This window comes from Balaenoptera musculus, chromosome 8, assembly GCF_009873245.2.
Source record: "Balaenoptera musculus isolate JJ_BM4_2016_0621 chromosome 8, mBalMus1.pri.v3, whole genome shotgun sequence".
NCBI classification, from domain to species: Eukaryota; Metazoa; Chordata; class Mammalia; order Artiodactyla; family Balaenopteridae; genus Balaenoptera; species Balaenoptera musculus.
The window spans coordinates 105383373-105400578 of NC_045792.1; the positions used below are offsets into that span (position 1 = coordinate 105383373).

Genomic DNA, 17206 nt, shown 5'->3' on the forward strand with positions numbered 1-17206 from the left:
GAGGATTCTTTTTCTAGCTGAAATACTTGACACTAAATTAAAGCCAATTTTAACAGCACTGCGGCAGATGAGTGAGACTAACGGCCTGGCCAAAAACACATGAATGCTAAGTACAGTTGCTACAATAAGAAAGAGGCGCCTTGGGCCGTCCTGGGTGCATCTGAGTTCGAGGGCACCGAGAGTGCCGGGGACCAGGAGGAGGAACTGTCTGGGTGGCGTCTCGGGCTGCGGTCAGGTCAGCAGGCAGGGAGTCCAGGCCCGGCGGGGTGGGGGGAGCAGGGGGTGCGGTTGTCCCCAGGTCGCCATGAGGATGGAGGAGTCCAAGTGCGGGAATGCCCTGGCCTCAGAGCCAGCCATCGTTACGTGCCTTCCCCGTGCCTGGGGAGGCCCTGGGTTTCCATCCACCCACCTGCTGTCCCTGTGTGACGTCTGGCAGAAACGAAGCCTCGTACAACCGTGGAGCCACTGCCCCCCCCCCCGCCCTCTGCTGGGCCTCTGGCGTCTAGAGCCTGTGTCTTTCCGTCCAGGGACCAACCCGTGTGCGGACAGGAACGGGGGCTGCAGCCACCTGTGCTTCTTCACGCCCCGCGCCGCCAAGTGCGGCTGCCCCATCGGCCTGGAGCTGCTGAGTGACATGAAGACCTGCATCGTCCCCGAGGCCTTCCTCGTGTTCACCAGCCGGGCCGCCATCCACAGGATCTCCCTGGATACCAATAACAACGACGTGGCCATCCCGCTCACGGGCGTCAAGGAGGCCTCTGCGCTGGACTTCGACGTGTCCAACCATCACATCTACTGGACTGACGTCAGCCTGAAGGTACGGCGGCTGGGCGTCCTCCCCGTGCACCTTTCCCGTGAATACCTACCCGGTGATGGTATCGCCTCAGAGGCTGAAAAAAGGTTTTCTTCCTTTTTTAAAAAAAAAAAAATTTATTTGGTTGTGTGGGGTCTTAGTTGCGGCAGGCGGGCACCTCAGCTGCAGCTCACGGGCTCCCCAGTTGTGGCACATGAGCTCCTTAGTTGCGGCACGTGGGCTCCTTAGTTGTGGCATGGGAACTCCTAGTTGCAGCATGCATGTGGGATCTAGTTCCCCAACCAGGGATCGAACCCGGGCCCCCGGAGTCCCATCCACTGCGCCACCAGGGAAGTCCCTTGTTTTTTTAACGGTTTGTTAAAATTGAAGTTTAGTTGCTGTACAATGTAAGTTACAGGTGCACAATAGAGTGAGTCACAATTTTTAAAGGTTATACTCCATTTAGAGTTATTATAAAATACTGGCCACATTCCCTGTGTTGTACAATATATCCTTGTAGCTTATTTTATACCTAATAGTTTGTACCTCTTACTCTCCTACCATGATGTTGCCCCTCCCCCTTCCCTCTCCCCACTGGTAACCACTGTATCTGTGAATCTGCTTCTTTTTTGTTATATTTGCTAGTTTGTTGTATTTTTTAGGTTGCACATATAAGTGATATTGTACAGTATTTGTTTTTCTCTGTCTGAATTAGCATAATACCCTCCCAGTCCATCGATATTGTTGCAGATGGCAACATTTCATTCTTTTTCATGGCTGAGTAGTGTTCCCTTGTAGAAAAAGTTTTGGGTTTTTTTTTAAAGAACTATAGGGAATTCCCTGGCGGTCCAGTGGTTAGGACTGCGCACTTCCACTGCAGGGGGCACAGGTTCGATCCTTGGTCGGGAAACTAAGATCCTGCAAGCTACACAGTGCTGCCAAAAAAATAAATAAATTATAAAAAAAATAAAAGAACTATAATATTCATTGTAACTCGATTCACACCAATAGAACATTAGTGAGCCTGTGTTAATAAATAAGCACGAATGGGGGCTTCCCTGGTGGCGCAGTGGTTGAGAATCTGCCTGCCAATGCAGGGGACACGGGTTCGAGCCCTGGTCTGGGAAGATCCCATATGCCGCGGAGCAACTAGGCCCGTGAGCCACAACTACTGAGCCTGCGCGTCTGGAGCCTGTGCTCCACAACAAGAGAGGCCACGATAGTGAGAGGCCCGCGCACCGCGATGAAGAGTGGCCCCCACTTGCCACAACTAGAGAAAGCCCTCGCACAGAAACGAAGACCCAACACAGCCATAAGTAAATAAAATAAATAAACCCAAAGTTTAAAAAAAAAAAAAAAGCACGAATGATTACAATGAGCAGGTCCAGTGGACACACAGGTGGCCATTTCTAGAGTGACTGTGTGTCCGTGTATCTTTCGATTCACCCCACCCACTCCCTCACGAGTGCCCGCTTACTTAGCAAGCTCTTTCTTTGTTCCGGGTGCTAACATAAACATCCTGGATGAATACAGGAAAGCTTCTTTCATCTTCTAAAGCAGGGTTTGGCATACTGGTCCGTGGGCTGGCCTCCGTGTCTTGTCAATAAAGTTTTATTGGGTCACACTGGTGCCCATTTGCTCATGGATCGTCTGCACCTGCTTTTGTGCCACTAGGTTGTGACAGATCCAAATGTCCTGTGACACCTGAAATATTTACAGAAAAGGTCTGCTGACCCCTGTTCTAAAGCACTGGACAACTCAAACAGTTTAATCACCTGTCTTTTATTCTACTGTTGGTATTACATGGCTCTTAAAGATTTTTCTGATTTTAAAAGTCACAGGGTTCATTGTAGAAAGAGAGAAAAGTATATTATACAGAAAAGTATAAAGAAGAAAATAAAAACGCCCACATCCCCATCATCCCAAGTCAGCCATTGATGTCATTTTAGTGTATTTCCTTTGAGTTTTTCCCTATGTTAGTATTTCTCATAATCACAATCATATGCTACGTAGAATTCTGTATCCTGGTTTTCTTCACATCACATTATAACAGGTATTTTATCAGCCTATTACAAACTCTTTAACATAATTCTTTAAATGTGTAAAATATTCCAGTGCACATATATTCCTTATCATACTTAACCGTTCCTTTATTTTAAATGTTCTTCCAGTTTTTTCCTACTCTCAATGATACCACAGTAACAAGCATCTCTGTGGGTAAAGCCTCTTTTGTGTTTTCATTCCCTTGGATAAAGTTTCAGGAGGAAGATTACTGGGTGAAAGGATACAGTGATTTTTTTTTTTTTAAGGTTACAACTATTTTGAAGGGTCATGATACATATATATATATAATATAGCTTATATATAATTATATATTTTTTATAATTGTATACTATTAAATAAAATATTTTTACATATTTTTAAATGAAGTATATATTTTATGTATATAACCAAATTGTTTCTTCTAAAAAGGTTGTATTTTGCTGCTTTTCAAATGTTCCTTCAAAAACTCAAATGTTGGGAAAAAATTAAAATAAAATATAAAAGAAATAAAAAGAATAAAAACTCGAATGTTGGTGATTTGGTCCCAAACGTGATCAGTAGTTGCTCCAGGAGACATCTGCAAAAACTCTGGTTTCTAACCGGTGCCCCTTTCCTCCTCACCTGCTCCCAGACCATCAGCCGAGCCTTCATGAACGGGAGCTCCGTGGAGCACGTGATCGAGTTTGGCCTCGACTACCCGGAAGGCATGGCCGTCGACTGGATGGGCAAGAACCTCTATTGGGCGGACACCGGGACCAACAGGATCGAAGTGGCCCGGCTGGACGGACAGTTCCGGCAGGTCCTTGTGTGGAGGGATCTGGACAACCCGAGGTCGCTGGCCCTGGACCCCACCAAAGGGTGAGGACCGTTTTTGTCCAGCAGGCATGTCCCCGTCACCTCTCTACATGAGCCAGTGCGTTGATGACCCGAGGCCGAGGCAGACGGCTGCCCACCTGGCACTCTGCGGTTAGAGCAGTAATGACCGCTACTAGCTTTGAGGTGGCCGGGGCCGGCGGGACCCTTGGAGGTCATCTGGTTCATTTCATAGCGGAGACACTGAGGCCCAGAGCACAAGGCAGGAAGGGAAGCCTCTGTATCAGGCACCGCATTGGGCGCTCCCAGGGGGGTCATCTCATCTGGGCATCCAGGGGCCCTGCAAGGGGTGGGTGATTTTACAGATGCAGAAACTGAGGCTCAGAGAAGCTCAGTGATTTACTGAAGGTCACGTAACTGGTTAGAGCAGGGCTGGGCCAGGAAGTCCCGTCGGTCCTTTCTGGGCTCCTGTCCTGGGCTTCTCCCCTCCTGCTTCTTGCTGGCCACTTAGCGGCGGTTTAAAACCCACCTTGCAAGGCACATGCTTTTATGTGGCAGGCAGCCTGGGGGCCCTGCCCTGGGGCTGGAGGGGCCAGGGTGGAGTCCTCCTCTGCACTCAGGGCTCGAACCATAAAGCATTAGTGGCGTGTAGGGAGCACTCCAAACCCTGCCTGCTGCGTGCTCTTCCAGGGAAGGGAAGATTTCGACAGAACAAAAAGAAAGGTCCAGGTTTTAGCGAAAGGACCAGTGAAACGAACACAATTCTGGAATGGGGATTCCTTCCCCGGAGCCACTGCTGAAGAGCGACGAAGGAGGACCCGTTGGTGGAGACGGCAGAGCTGAGTTCGAATCCTGACCCTACGATGCCTGTTTGCCTCAGGGTCTTGTTTTCTACCTTCTTTGAGGAGAGGAGACTGTACGCCCCGATTTGCCCACGTTCTTCCTGCCCGTCCCGGTCATCCTGGCATCCTGTCCGGCTTAGTTAGCGTTTGTCCCTGACACAGGTGTCCCAGGCTGGATGTCCTGTTGCATGGTCACCCCATCTGTGCACCCGAATGAGAGTATCAGGGCTTAGCTTGCAGGGGGGCTGCTGTGGGACCCCAGGAGGCAGGACGTAGCTCCGTGACTGCTCCCAGAGGGACGGTGGGGTAGAGGGGGCTCCGAGGGTCTCGCCCCTTCCCTGCTTCCTGCAGGGGTGCCATCGGCACAGCCGAGGAGATGGCGGCAGGTGTGCTCCCTGCCCTGCCGTGAGGGTGGCCGTGCCTGAGCCCCGCCCCGCCCTGCTCCCGTGTCTTCCAGCTACATCTACTGGACCGAGTGGGGCGGCAAGCCCAGGATCGTGCGGGCCTTCATGGACGGGACCAACTGCATGACGCTGGTGGACAAGGTGGGCCGGGCCAACGACCTCACCATTGACTACGCCGACCAGCGTCTCTACTGGACGGACCTGGACACCAACATGATTGAGTCGTCCAACATGCTGGGTGAGGGCCGGTGGGCCCTGCCGTGAGGGGGCGTCCCTGCCCCGGGCTGGGTGAGGGCCGGCGGGCCCTGCCGCGAGGGGGCGTCCCTGCCCCGGGCTGAGTGAGGGCCGGCGGGCCCTGCCGCGAGGGGGCGTCCCTGCCCCGGGCTGGGTGAGGGCCGGCGGGCCCTGCCGCGAGGGGGCGTCCCTGCCCCGGGCCGGGTGAGGGCCGGTGGGTCCCGCCGCGAGGGGGCGTCCCTGCCCCGGGCGTTGGCCGCGCTCAGCCCCCATGGCGCTGTGCCCTTGGGCCCGCGAGGCCCAAGCCCCACAGGAGGTGCGGCCACGCCCCGGGTGCTGACCCAGCCTTGCCCCCTCCTGAGGGTTGTCCCTTTCCGCCCCTGGTGCTGTTGCTGTAGATGTGTCAATAGAGACCCCAGTGACAGCTGTTTCCTACACACCAGCTGAGAGCCGGGTCCCGGCCAGCCCCGTGCCAGGATTCTAATTTGACCCTACACCACGTAGCGGAGGTTTTCGTTGATGGCGAAACTGAGGCCCAGGGAGGTCGTGGGACTTGTGTAAGGTCACAGAGTGCCACTCAGACCCCAGGGCCACGTGCTACAGCTCCATCTGACCCTGAATACCTACTGGGTGCTAGGCATTGTTCTGGGACCACTCAACACCTGGGATTAGGTTTAAAACAAAAACAAAAAAACCGTCGCTCCAAGCCACCCAGCAGTGAGGGCAGGATTTGAGCCTAGAAATCACGTGACTCTGGACTTCTTGCGGGGTGGGGGGAGGTGGTTATATTAGCTCTCCTGGGTGATACCACGTGATGGGGCTGCCCCGTGCAACCGAGAGAATTTGGCTTCCTTCCTAATCGCTGCTGCTGCCGCCACCTGCGGTGGGTGCGGTTGTGCCCATTTTACAGATGAGGAAACTGAGGCATAGGTGGGCTGAACGGCTTGTACCCAGGTACTGTGTGAGCAGAGCCAGGGCTAGAAGCCCAGTGGCCTGGTTTCTGCTTGCGCTGGGCTGCACCCCCCCTGCATGCTGACTGTCCTGGTGTATGAGGCCAAGAGCAAGGCTTGAATGTGTCTTTGAGACCGCCACCCCCAGCCCCACAGGGAATTACAAGAGGCTGGTGCCAGGTGGGAAACCAGTCACAGCACAGCTGTGGTTGCCCGAAATAGTTAAGCTTCCTGATTACCCCAGAGTAAAGACACACTCGGAGGAAAAGCAGCGAAAGCCCTGGAAACCCCCTCGACTCTGCAGGTTGAGGGTGGTCGTGTGCGGCCAGCCAGGCCGTTTTCGACCATATTCCCACTGAATGGCGTAGACGTGTAGGGATCACTTGGTTGATAACAGGGGAGGCCCTGGGCAAGGGGAGGGTGGCAGTGTCGCCTGGCGTGGTGCGAGTGGGCGTGGGGCGTGAACCTGGGGCCTCGCCATCCTGGTTGCAGTCCTGGCCTTGCTCTTGCTGTGTGACTTGAGCCAGGTGACTTAACCTTTCTGTGCCTCGGTTCTCTAATGCCGTTGGTCCCTTCCTCCTACAGCTGCTGCTGTGAGAATTAACTGAAAGGATGAGAGTGAAGGCCCTTCTCGCCAAGCCTGGAGCACAGTCACCGCCCTCTGAGTGTTTAGTTAATGATCGTTGTTGTTGGAAAAGTCCACTCCGAGTCCCGGTCCGGGGCCCGGGGCGGAGTGGGGTCGGGCAGCGTGTGCGTGACAGAGGCAGCCAGGGAGCACCTTTATTTCAGAACTATCTTTCTTCTAATGATAAAATAATCAACTTAGAAAACTTCTAAAAATGCAGAAAAACAGGAAGAAAAATTTTAATTATCCATAATTTCACCAGTCAGTAATAATGTATATTCACCTGTTGGCATATTTCTTTCCAGTCTCAAAATTTTTTTGATTGATTTTTTAAAAAATTTTATTTATTTATTTATTTATTTTTTATGGCTGTGTTGGATCTTCGTTTCTGTGCGAGGGCTTTCTCTAGTTGCGGCAAGCGGGGGCCACTCTTCATCACGGTGCGCGGGCCTCTCACCATCGCGGCCTCTCTTGTTGCGGAGCACAGGCTCCAGGCGCGCAGGCTCAGTAGTTGTGGCTCACGGGCCTAGTTGCTCCGCGGCATGTGGGATCTTCCCAGACCAGGGCTCGAACCCGTGTCCCCTGCATTGACAGGCAGATTCTCAACCACTGCGCCACTAGGGAAGCCCTCAAAATTTTTTTGATTGATTTTTTTAAGCAAATATTTTTAGCTGTTCATCTCTGAAGATTTTTTTCACTTTTTTCCTTTTTAAAAATCATTTTGAAAACGTTGTTTCAAATCGTGCCATGTATGATCTTCATTTGGCTTTCTCCCACTCCTGTACAGGAGAAGCATGTCCCCATGTCGCCAACGTGTTTTCACTGGTACCGTTTTTACTGTGAAATAGAGCATACGTGAGGCGCTCGTACAACACACACACTTTGACAAGTGAAGACTTAGAAACCCATGCCCAGGTGGAGGGACAGAACTTGTCGAGTGTCACCGGGCCCTGCACCCGCTCTCCCCACCTCACGCGGCCCTGAGCCTGCGTGTGGCCGCAGTAGTCCCAGCAGGTGCACACAGGTGTGTGCTCTGCGTGTAACTGCTCGGCGGGTCACATGAGCAGACCCTGGTTCATTTCACAAGCCCTCTGCTGCTGGTGTTAGAATGGCACCAGCGTTCCCAAATGAAAGCAGGGTGTGGGCGGGGCTACCTTCCATCTGGAGGCTCTAGAGGAGAATCCATTGCCTTTTCCATCTTCTGGGGGCTCCTGCATCCTTGACTTGTGGCCCTTCCTCCATCTTCAAAGCCAGCTGTATAGCCTCCACCAGCCTCTCTCTCACTGTCCTGCTCCCTCTTACAAGGACGCTTGTGTTTGCACTGGGTGCACTGGGATAATCCAGAATCGTCTCCCCATTTCAAAATCCTTAATTTAGTCGCACCTGCAAAGCCCCTTTTGCCGTGTAAGGTACTATATTCAGAAATTCTGGAGATTAGGATGACCTCTTTTCGGGGGAGAGGGGGGAATGTTATTCTGCACGTAGTTTTTATCAAGCACTTAATTTGTGCTGGCATTTTGACCATTCTACGTGCATGATCTCATTGAATATTTATCACAATTATATCACAAACCTCATTGTTTTTTTCTTATCATAATTTATTACATTTAATTATCATGGATACCCATGAGGGCACTCTTAAGAATAACCATTTTGGGACTTCCCTGGTGGTCCAGTGGTTAGGACTCGGCGCTTTCACTGCCGTGGCTCTGGGTTCGATCCCTGTTTGGGGAACTAAGATCCCACAAGCCACACGGCGTGGCCCCCCCCAAAATACCCATTTTGCAGATGGGGAGACTGAGAGTCAAGAAGCTTACATAGCTTTCCCAAGGTCACATGCTGGTCAGGGGAGAAGCGAGGGGGCCCAGGCTGACTCCAGAACCTGGTTTCAACCACTGTGGTAGACTGCTAGGCAGAAGGTTTTATTTTATCAATATTTAAAATTTGTACTGACGTATATATACAGTCAAGTACAAAAAAGTGGTCAAGTTGGAGAATTTTTATGTACAGATACTTGTACATTCACAGAAGCATCAACATAGCCTGTGTAGCTCCCACGCAGATCAAAGTAGGGACGTTTCCAGCCCTCAAAAGATTTTTAGTCAATCTCACCAGCCTCCTCAGGGGTTGGTGCTGCCCTGACTTGTGGTGTTCTAGAACTTTCTGTCACTGTGACAGTACAGCGTGTGCTCTCCAGCGTCTGGATTCTTTCACTCAGTCTAATAACTGTGAGAGTCACCCACGTTGTTGTTATTCTTTTTTATTGCTGCGTCATTTCCATTGTATGAAGATCCTACCTTTTTTTTTTTTAATTTGTTTTATTTTATAAAGTTACAACATTTTATTTATTTATTTATTTTTGGCTGTGTTGGCTCTCCGTTGCTGCGCACAGGCTTTCTCTAGTTGGGGTGAGCGGGGGTGCGCGGGCTTCTCCTTGCAGTGGCTTCTCTTGTTGCAGACCATGGACTCTAGGTGTGCGGGCTTCAGTAGTTGTGGCACACAGGCTCAGTAGTTGTGGCTCACAGGCTGTAGAGCGCAGGCTCAGTAGTTGTGGCGCACGGGCTTAGTTGCTCCGCGGCATGTGGGATCTTCCCAGACCAGGGATCGAACCTGTGTCCCCTGCATTGGCAGGTGGATGCTTAACCACTGAGCCACCAGGGAGGTCCCAAAGATCCTACCATTTTTTAATCCATCCTACTATTTTTTTTTTTTTTTTAATTTGGCTGTGCTGGGTCTTAGTTGCAGCACGCGGGATCTTTTAGTTGCGGTATGCGGGCTCTTAGTTGCGGCATGTGGGATCTAGTTCCCTGACCAGAGATCAAACCTGGGCCCCCTGCATTGGGTGCTCGGAGTCTTAATCACTGGACCACCAGGGAAGTCCCTAATCCATCCTACTATTGACGGACATTTGGGTTGTTTCCTGTTTGCGGCTATTACACATAGTTGCTGCTGTGCACATTCTCATCTGTGTTGTTTGGGTGGATGCTGCATGCATTTCTCTTGTGCTGCAAGAGGGGAATCGCCTACCCTCAGGGCAGGTGCACATCCAGCCTCAGTGGACCCTGCTCGTTTCCCAAAGTGGTCACGTGCTTTATGAGCCCGACGCAGGTGGCCAGGCTGCAGGTTGAACTGGTTCACCCACAGGACACGCGTGCGGTGCCCGTTGGTGACTCGGTACCCGTGTGACTCCACGCAGGTCAGGAACGGGTTGTGATTGCCGATGACCTCCCGCACCCCTTCGGCCTGACGCAGTACAGCGATTACATCTACTGGACAGACTGGAACCTGCACAGCATTGAGCGAGCCGACAAGACCAGTGGCCGGAACCGCACCCTCATCCAGGGCCACCTGGATTTCGTGATGGACATCCTGGTGTTCCACTCCTCCCGCCAGGACGGCCTCAATGACTGCATGCACAACAACGGGCAGTGTGGGCAGCTGTGCCTGGCTGTCCCCAGTGGCCACCGCTGCAGCTGTGCCTCACATTACACCCTGGACCCCAGTAGCCGCAACTGCAGCCGTAAGTGCCTCGCTCTCCCCCGTCCCTCACTCCCACATTAGATCATCAGTCTGACTCTGGCGGTTAAGGTGGAAAGAAGCTTTTTATCTGGGGAAACCTTGGTGCACATGGGCAGTTGGGCAGGTTGTGCACTGCACATGTTGCCTAATGTTACCTGGAGGCTCAGGCTGGGTGGAAGACCTGTTGCTTCATCAAGACACGAGTAGATGGTCCAAGCCCTCAGCTGGCACGCCCCATGACAGGCTGTTGGGATGTGAAAAACAGTCCCTGGGGGGAGAGCACCCACTTATAGGGCCAGGCATTGTTCCAAGTGCTTTTTATGGCACTTAATCCTCCAGCCTATGGGGTAGGGAGTATCACTGTCCCCATTTCACAGACAAGGACCCTGGGCACAGAGATGTGTAGCTACCCACCCAAGGCCACACAGCTGGTAAGACTTGAACCAGGTTTGAATCCAGGCAGGCTGGCTCCAGAGTCCCTGCCCTGACCCCTTGCGTGTGGCCTCGTGTCCACTGTGTAATCCTCACACCGACCTTCTGAACAAGGTAGGCCTTTTCACTTTCAATTTTAAGAAAAGCGAGGTTCAGAGAGCCTGAGAGTGACTTTCCCATGGGCCCGCAGGGAGAACAGCTGTGTCCTGTTGGCAGGCTTTTCTCCTGTGACATCAGCAGAGAGCTAGTTATAACTCGGCCTCTGTGCAGCGCTAGACAGTTTGTAAAGCTCTTTGTCATCCGGGCATTGTGTGAGCCTCTCGCAGCCCTGGGCATTAAGAGGACTGAGCTTCCTTGGCCCAATTATGTGGATGAGGGACCTACAACTTCGAAGGGTTAAGGGGCTTGGTCGAGGCCCCAGGCCTCGTATGTGATGGGCCTGGGGCCACAGCCTGGGATTCCCCACTCTTGGGCTCTCTTTGGTCCTGTTGTCCTTGCCACTGGGGGCCATAACCTTGAAGGGTCAAGCGGAGGTGCAGGTCACGCACTGCCCAGAGGAGATGTGACTCGGGTGCTGGCTCCCAAGGCCGGCAGACCCAGGGCTGTGACTTGGATTCTTGTGGCCCAGCTGTAACTCTTGACGTGGCTGCAGATGGTGGCCACTACACATCCTGGGTCCTGACAGCCCTGAGGAGCGTCCCCTCCCGGTGTCACTGTTCACGTCACACGGTTTTCAGCCATTCCCTGGCGCACGTAGAAGCCCCTGGCGAATCCCACCATCACCACAGCATCACACACACTTATGGGTGGGAGTTTGATGTTCACTACCTTTCCCTCCTTCTGACTTAAGTCTTGATAATCTGAAAAGAAATGGATATCTAGTTTTAAAATAACACACACGCTTATAAAATATGGAAACAACAGAGACGTGTAACACGGAGAATAAAATTCCCCGTAGTCCACCCCCAAGAAACAGTTTTGCGTCTTTCCAGCCTTTTTCCATGTACGTCTCGTAGGTGCACACGCAAATCTACTTTTTACCATAAAATGGAATGCCATCCTCCCTGCTCACTCCCTGTTCGGCTCCCAGACACTGACGTGCGCCCGCCCCCGTTTGCCTCTCTCCAGCACCCACCACCTTCCTGCTCTTCAGCCAGAAGTGTGCCATCAGCCGGATGATCCCTGATGACCAGCACAGCCCAGACCTCATCCTGCCCCTGCACGGGCTGAGGAACGTCAAGGCCATCGACTATGACCCACTGGACAAGTTCATCTACTGGGTGGATGGGCGCCAGAACATCAAACGCGCTAAGGATGATGGGACCCAGGTAAGTGTGCTTGTGGGGGGGCGCGGGGGGCCCTTCCACGAGGAGCTCGCACTGGCGGCGTCCAGGCTACCGCCCCCTTTTCTTAGCAGAGGGGGTGCCAAGAGGGCACAGTTTGGGGTAAACAATGATTGGACTCCGATTATGTCATTGCCAGGTATAAGGCTGAGCAGTGGGAAACCCTTAGATTGTGATTCTGTGTAGAAACTGGATCTTGCAGTTGTTTAAGTAGCAGTGGTGGGCGTCAAACCCCATGGGATTTCTTTTCCTTTCCATAGTGGTTCTGTGCAGGGATAGTTGATATTGGTTATTCTAGATTTATCTTTTATTTTAGGGGAGTTGTATAGTCAGTTCTGTTATAATGCAATGTACATGTTTCTGAAAATCACTGCACTGTACAAAATCTCCCAGTACAGACCACAGGGCTGGTGGGGGAAAGGGGGTTAGGTGTGCAGCACTCAAAAGGCCATCAGTGACAAACTGAAAAAAAGAGAGGAACCTGGCAATACAGGGGCACTGTCCTTCGAATGTGAAATGGTTCGGTGCATAAATGCTCCAGCAGATATGGCTCTTGACATTGAAAAGACCTGAAGTTGGCGGAGGACATGGGGGTCGGAAGGTTGCAGCTTGTGGGTTTTTGTGGAACGCTGGAAGGAGGGTTGTCTGAGAGGGGACATACCGTTGTAACCCCAGCGTGGATGGCGTGGCTCCCAGTGCACGGGGGCTGGGGGTCGCTGGAGGCACGTGTGTTTGTGGGCCCCTGCTCGGTGCGGTGCTGCTGTGTCCTCTGCACTTGCCTAGTGTTTCTCCTGGGTGCAGTTGTGCAAAGCGAATGCGAAACCTGCTCTCTGCTCAAATTGTCCCTGATACATCACTGCATGGGGACAAATACATGTTTTCCAAACGTGAGTCTAGCAGAACTGACTACTTTTCTGTGTTAGGTGTTTGTGACCCATGCCAGGAAGGACATTGTCACTGCAGCCTCGGGGCACACCCGGCATATCCAGCCATGTGACAGGGAACTATGGCCAGAATTCCAGTAGGACGTGCCTGGCTGGTCATGCCAGTTTCTAAAGACTCCTTTCACAAAAGCTACAGAACCCAATGGTCTCTTTCTCAATCGAGTGGTCAGTGTAGCAGCTTACGTCATCGTGGTGAAATCTTGATACTGTTAGGACAGCGATGCAGATGTTTGTGAGTGGAGATTTTCAGAAGATTTTCGTGTCTGTAATGGAGGTGTTTCTCTTCTCCACCCTGAACTGGGTGCCATTGCTGCCTGTAAGACTGGGCCTCACTTGCGACAAAATACTTCATCCACCCACGATGTGAAGTTAACAAGTCATCCTTTGACATGTGTGTCCTTGGTTGATGGTAAAAGGCCCAGCTGTGCCCGAGCAGCTGTGATCAGCATCTCTGTGGGAGCAGAGCCTGGTGGAAATGGTGGGAATGGATTTCTTTCATCCCACCCTGGGCGCAGGTGACAGTCCCTTTGAGTCCTTTGGAGAACAGGAAGTGTTAATTGATGGACCATGGCTTCCTGCTGAGAAAGTTGCTGGGCGCAAATTGCCTTAAAGTCCCATGGAGAGGCGTTCTTTTGCATTCTTTTATGGTGTCCGGCAGAAGTGGGGGAAGACTTTGAAGAAAAAGCCCTTTCAGGAACACTTAATCTGGAAAATATTCATTTCCCTTCCTGTGTCTCTTGCTAAACTCCACCCTCTGGTGGCTTTGATTATTAGGGGTACCACCCCACCTCCAAGGATGGTATTCTTAATTATCATCTACTCGGCTGTCGTTTTTCTATTTAATTTTTTATTCTTTTATTGTGGTAAATATACGTTACATAAAATGGACCATTTTAACCATTTTTAAGTGTACAGCTCCATGGCATTAAGTACATTGATATTGTTGTACAGCCATCACCACCATCCATCTCCAGAGGAAACTCTGTCCCCATTAAACACTAACTCTCCATCCCCCCCATACCCCCAGTCCCTGGTGCCCACCATCCTGCCTTCTGTCTCTATGAATTTGACAGCACTAAGTACTTTCTATAAGTAGAATCACCCAGTATTTGTCCTTTTGTGACTGGCCTATTTCACTTAGCACAATGTCCTCAAGGTTCATCCACATCATAGGAGGTATCAGAATTTTCTTCCTCTTTACGACTGAATAACACTCCATTGTCTGTATAGAGGACATTTTGCTTCTCCATCCATCCATCAGTGGACCCTGGGGTTGCATCCTCCCGTGAGCCGTTGCTGCAGACTTTCCCACTTGGTTAAGTACCACTTTGTACTGGTGAGGGGGCGGGGTGTGGATTGTGACGTTGAATTGGATTCTGCTAAAATTTTTTGCACCGGCATCAGTGCTGTTCCTTATGGTAAAATTGGAGTTTGGGTTTTATAAAACCAGCCAGCCGTGTAAAGTTTATCTCCTCATTCCTGTGTGCCTGGGGAGGGACGTGGGTGGTGTGTTGTTACAGCATGCACTTTTCTCTCAGCTGGTTGTTCCGATGAGCGTGTGCCCGGCTCCCGCACACCCACCCTCCACAGGGAGCCTGACTCTGGCCAGGGCTAGCTGGAATCTTGCTTTACTCCCAGGCCGTCGGCTGCACTGGGCTGTGGTCTTTGGCCAGAGAGCTCTGTGGCTCTTGGGAAAGGAATGTGCCGACTGGAGTTGACGCCTGGCTCCTAGGGCCCGCAGCTCCTGGGGGCGTGGATGTTGTTACCTGCAGAGATGCGAGTGACGTGCTTCCAGCTGCCCAGCAGGGCGGGACCAGAGGCTGCTGTGTGTGTGTTTGGGGGCGGGGGGTTCCTCTCCAGCTGACTCCAAGAGGCTGGGCCTGGGGAAGGGGGATTCTTTTTGGCTGCAAGCCCCCTCTTGACCACCAGGAGACTTCCTGTTTTATTGACTGCTGAAAAGAGGTGTATTAAGAGGGTCTGCAAATGAGCTGTGATCAGAACATCATCTAAAGATGATTCCCTTCTCAGAGGAGGAACTTTTCATCCAAACTGTTGGTGGCAGCAGCCCAGGAGCTTGGGAAGCCCCTTTGCACCAGGTCAGGTCACCTGAGAACCCAAGGGGACCAGATCCACCAGGGAATCGGCCTCTAGCCTGTGAGGGAGGCGAGGGAAGCTCTGGGCGCTCTCCTTCTCCTGCATCAGTTCATGAAACAAGGTCCCCTTTAAAGGGATTCTCTGTCGGTGGCTCCGAAAGCCAGGGCTCATCCCTGAGAGGCAGTAGACGGCATGGAGTCCAGCAGCGCTTCCGGGAGAGGCTCGGGGTGGAGACCCGCAGGGAGTGTGAGGGGCAGAACAGACCCCGCGAGGGGCACGTGCTGCCCCTGGGCTCCCGGTATGCGCTGCGGGGCAGCCCTGCACCCTCACCTGGCCTTGAACCCCTGGCCTGTCTCCCTCAGGGAAGAGGCTGTGAGAGGTGGACCTCTGTGCTGGACACCTATTGTCCTGGCACCCTAAATTTAAAAAACAATAAGATTTGAGGGCCTTCACTCTGGAGGACGGTATGGAGGTTCCTTAAAAAACTAAAAACAGAACTACCATACGACCCAGCAATCCCACTACTGGGCATATACCCTGAGAAAACCATAATTCAGAAAGCGTCATGTACCACAATGTTCATTGCAGCTGTGTTTACAATAGCCAGGACATGGAAGCAACCTAAGTGTTCATCGACAGATGAATGGATAAAGAAGATGTGGCACATATATACAATGGAATATTACTCAGCCATAAAAGGAAACGAAATTGAGTTATTTGTAGTGAGGTGGATGGACCTAGAGACTGTCATACAGAGTGAAGTAAGTCAGAAAGAGAATAACAAATACCGTATGCTAACACATATATATGGAATCTAAAAAAATAAAAATAAAATGGTTATGAAGAACCTAGGGGCAGGACAGGAATAAAGACACAGACGTAGAGAATGGACTTGAGGACACGGGGTGGGGGAAGGGTAAGCTGGGACGAAGTGAGAGAGTGGCATGGACATATATACACTACCAAATGTAAAACAGATAGCTAGTGGGAAGCAGCACAGGGAGATCAGCTCGGTGCTTTGTGACCACCTAGAGGGGTGGGATAGGGAGGGTGGGAGGGAGACACAAGAGGGAGGGGATATGGGGACACATGTATATGTATAGCTGACTCACTTTGTTATACAGCAGAAACTAACACACCATTGTAAAGCAATTATACTCCAATAAAGATGTTAAAAAAAAAAAAAAAAAGAATCCAAGGGAAGGAAAAAAGAAAAAAAAGATTTGAGGACCTTAATCCAAAAGTTTGAGTCTAAGGAAACAAGAAGTGAGAAGATGTCTTGAGCCAGGGGCCTGTGATCCTGGGCTGACCGCTCAGCTGCTGGGTGGTCCCTCTGCACGTGCGGGCGCAGGCCGGCCAGCCCGGGTGGGGTGGCTTCCAGGCAGCCGGGTCCGGTGCTATCACTGGTGGTGGGGCCTGGCATCAGAGCCCATGGGCGAGAGCTCTCCTGGAGGCTGCTGGAGGGATCAGCTTCACTCTCAGGCGGATGTGTGGGCAAGAGCTGGTTTGAAAGGAGAGGTTCCCAGACACGGTTGGGGTTTTGACATTTGCTCTGCACTCGGGCACAGGCCTCCGCCCTCGCCGCCGTGACTTTAGCCGGTGCTCGTTTCTTACCGCCCTCCAGCCCTTCGTTTTGACCTCTCCGAGCCAAAGCCAGAACGCGGACAGGCAGCCGCACGACCTCAGCGTTGACATCTACAGCCGGACGCTGTTTTGGACGTGCGAGGCCACCGACACCATCAACGTCCACCGGCTGAACGGGGATGCCATGGGCGTGGTGCTCCGCGGGGACCGCGACAAGCCGAGGGCCATCGTCGTCAACGCCGAGCGAGGGTGCGGGGCGCGCGGGTGGGGTGCTGCACCCGCTGGGGCGTGCCAGGGGCCCCTCCCGTGAATGCCGGCCTCTCGGGCCGGGCGGGATCTTCCACCCCCGACACCCCCATCCACAGCCGGAGTGGGGCAGGGAGACACCAGCTCATTCCCAGGCATGGCAGGGAGGCAGAGACGCCCAGGGATGGCCTGCACTGAAAGCCTGTGCAGGGGTGAGGGCTTTGCTGAGAGGCACAGGCAGGATGTCATTCATAGGTCTGGTACCATCCCGCCAAACTTGAACCCTATTCAACCATCCCTTCCAAAGTGTCCCACGTGGTGGCGGGTTATTCACTTGCCT

The 17206-nt window shown here is 52.2% G+C and overlaps 1 protein-coding gene across 2 annotated transcripts in view; it reads left to right on the forward strand.

The window, feature by feature from the left end:
• LRP5 (LDL receptor related protein 5) overlaps window positions 1–17206 on the forward strand; it is a 111552-nt gene that overhangs the window by 72697 nt on the left and 21649 nt on the right. For both annotated transcript variants that reach the window (XM_036861581.1, XM_036861582.1), the window contains exons 9-14: window positions 528–817; window positions 3468–3694; window positions 4949–5133; window positions 9901–10224; window positions 11784–11983; window positions 16661–16869. In XM_036861581.1, the coding sequence (XP_036717476.1) occupies window positions 528–817; window positions 3468–3694; window positions 4949–5133; window positions 9901–10224; window positions 11784–11983; window positions 16661–16869 (1435 nt within the window). The remainder of the gene's footprint in view (window positions 1–527; window positions 818–3467; window positions 3695–4948; window positions 5134–9900; window positions 10225–11783; window positions 11984–16660; window positions 16870–17206) is intronic.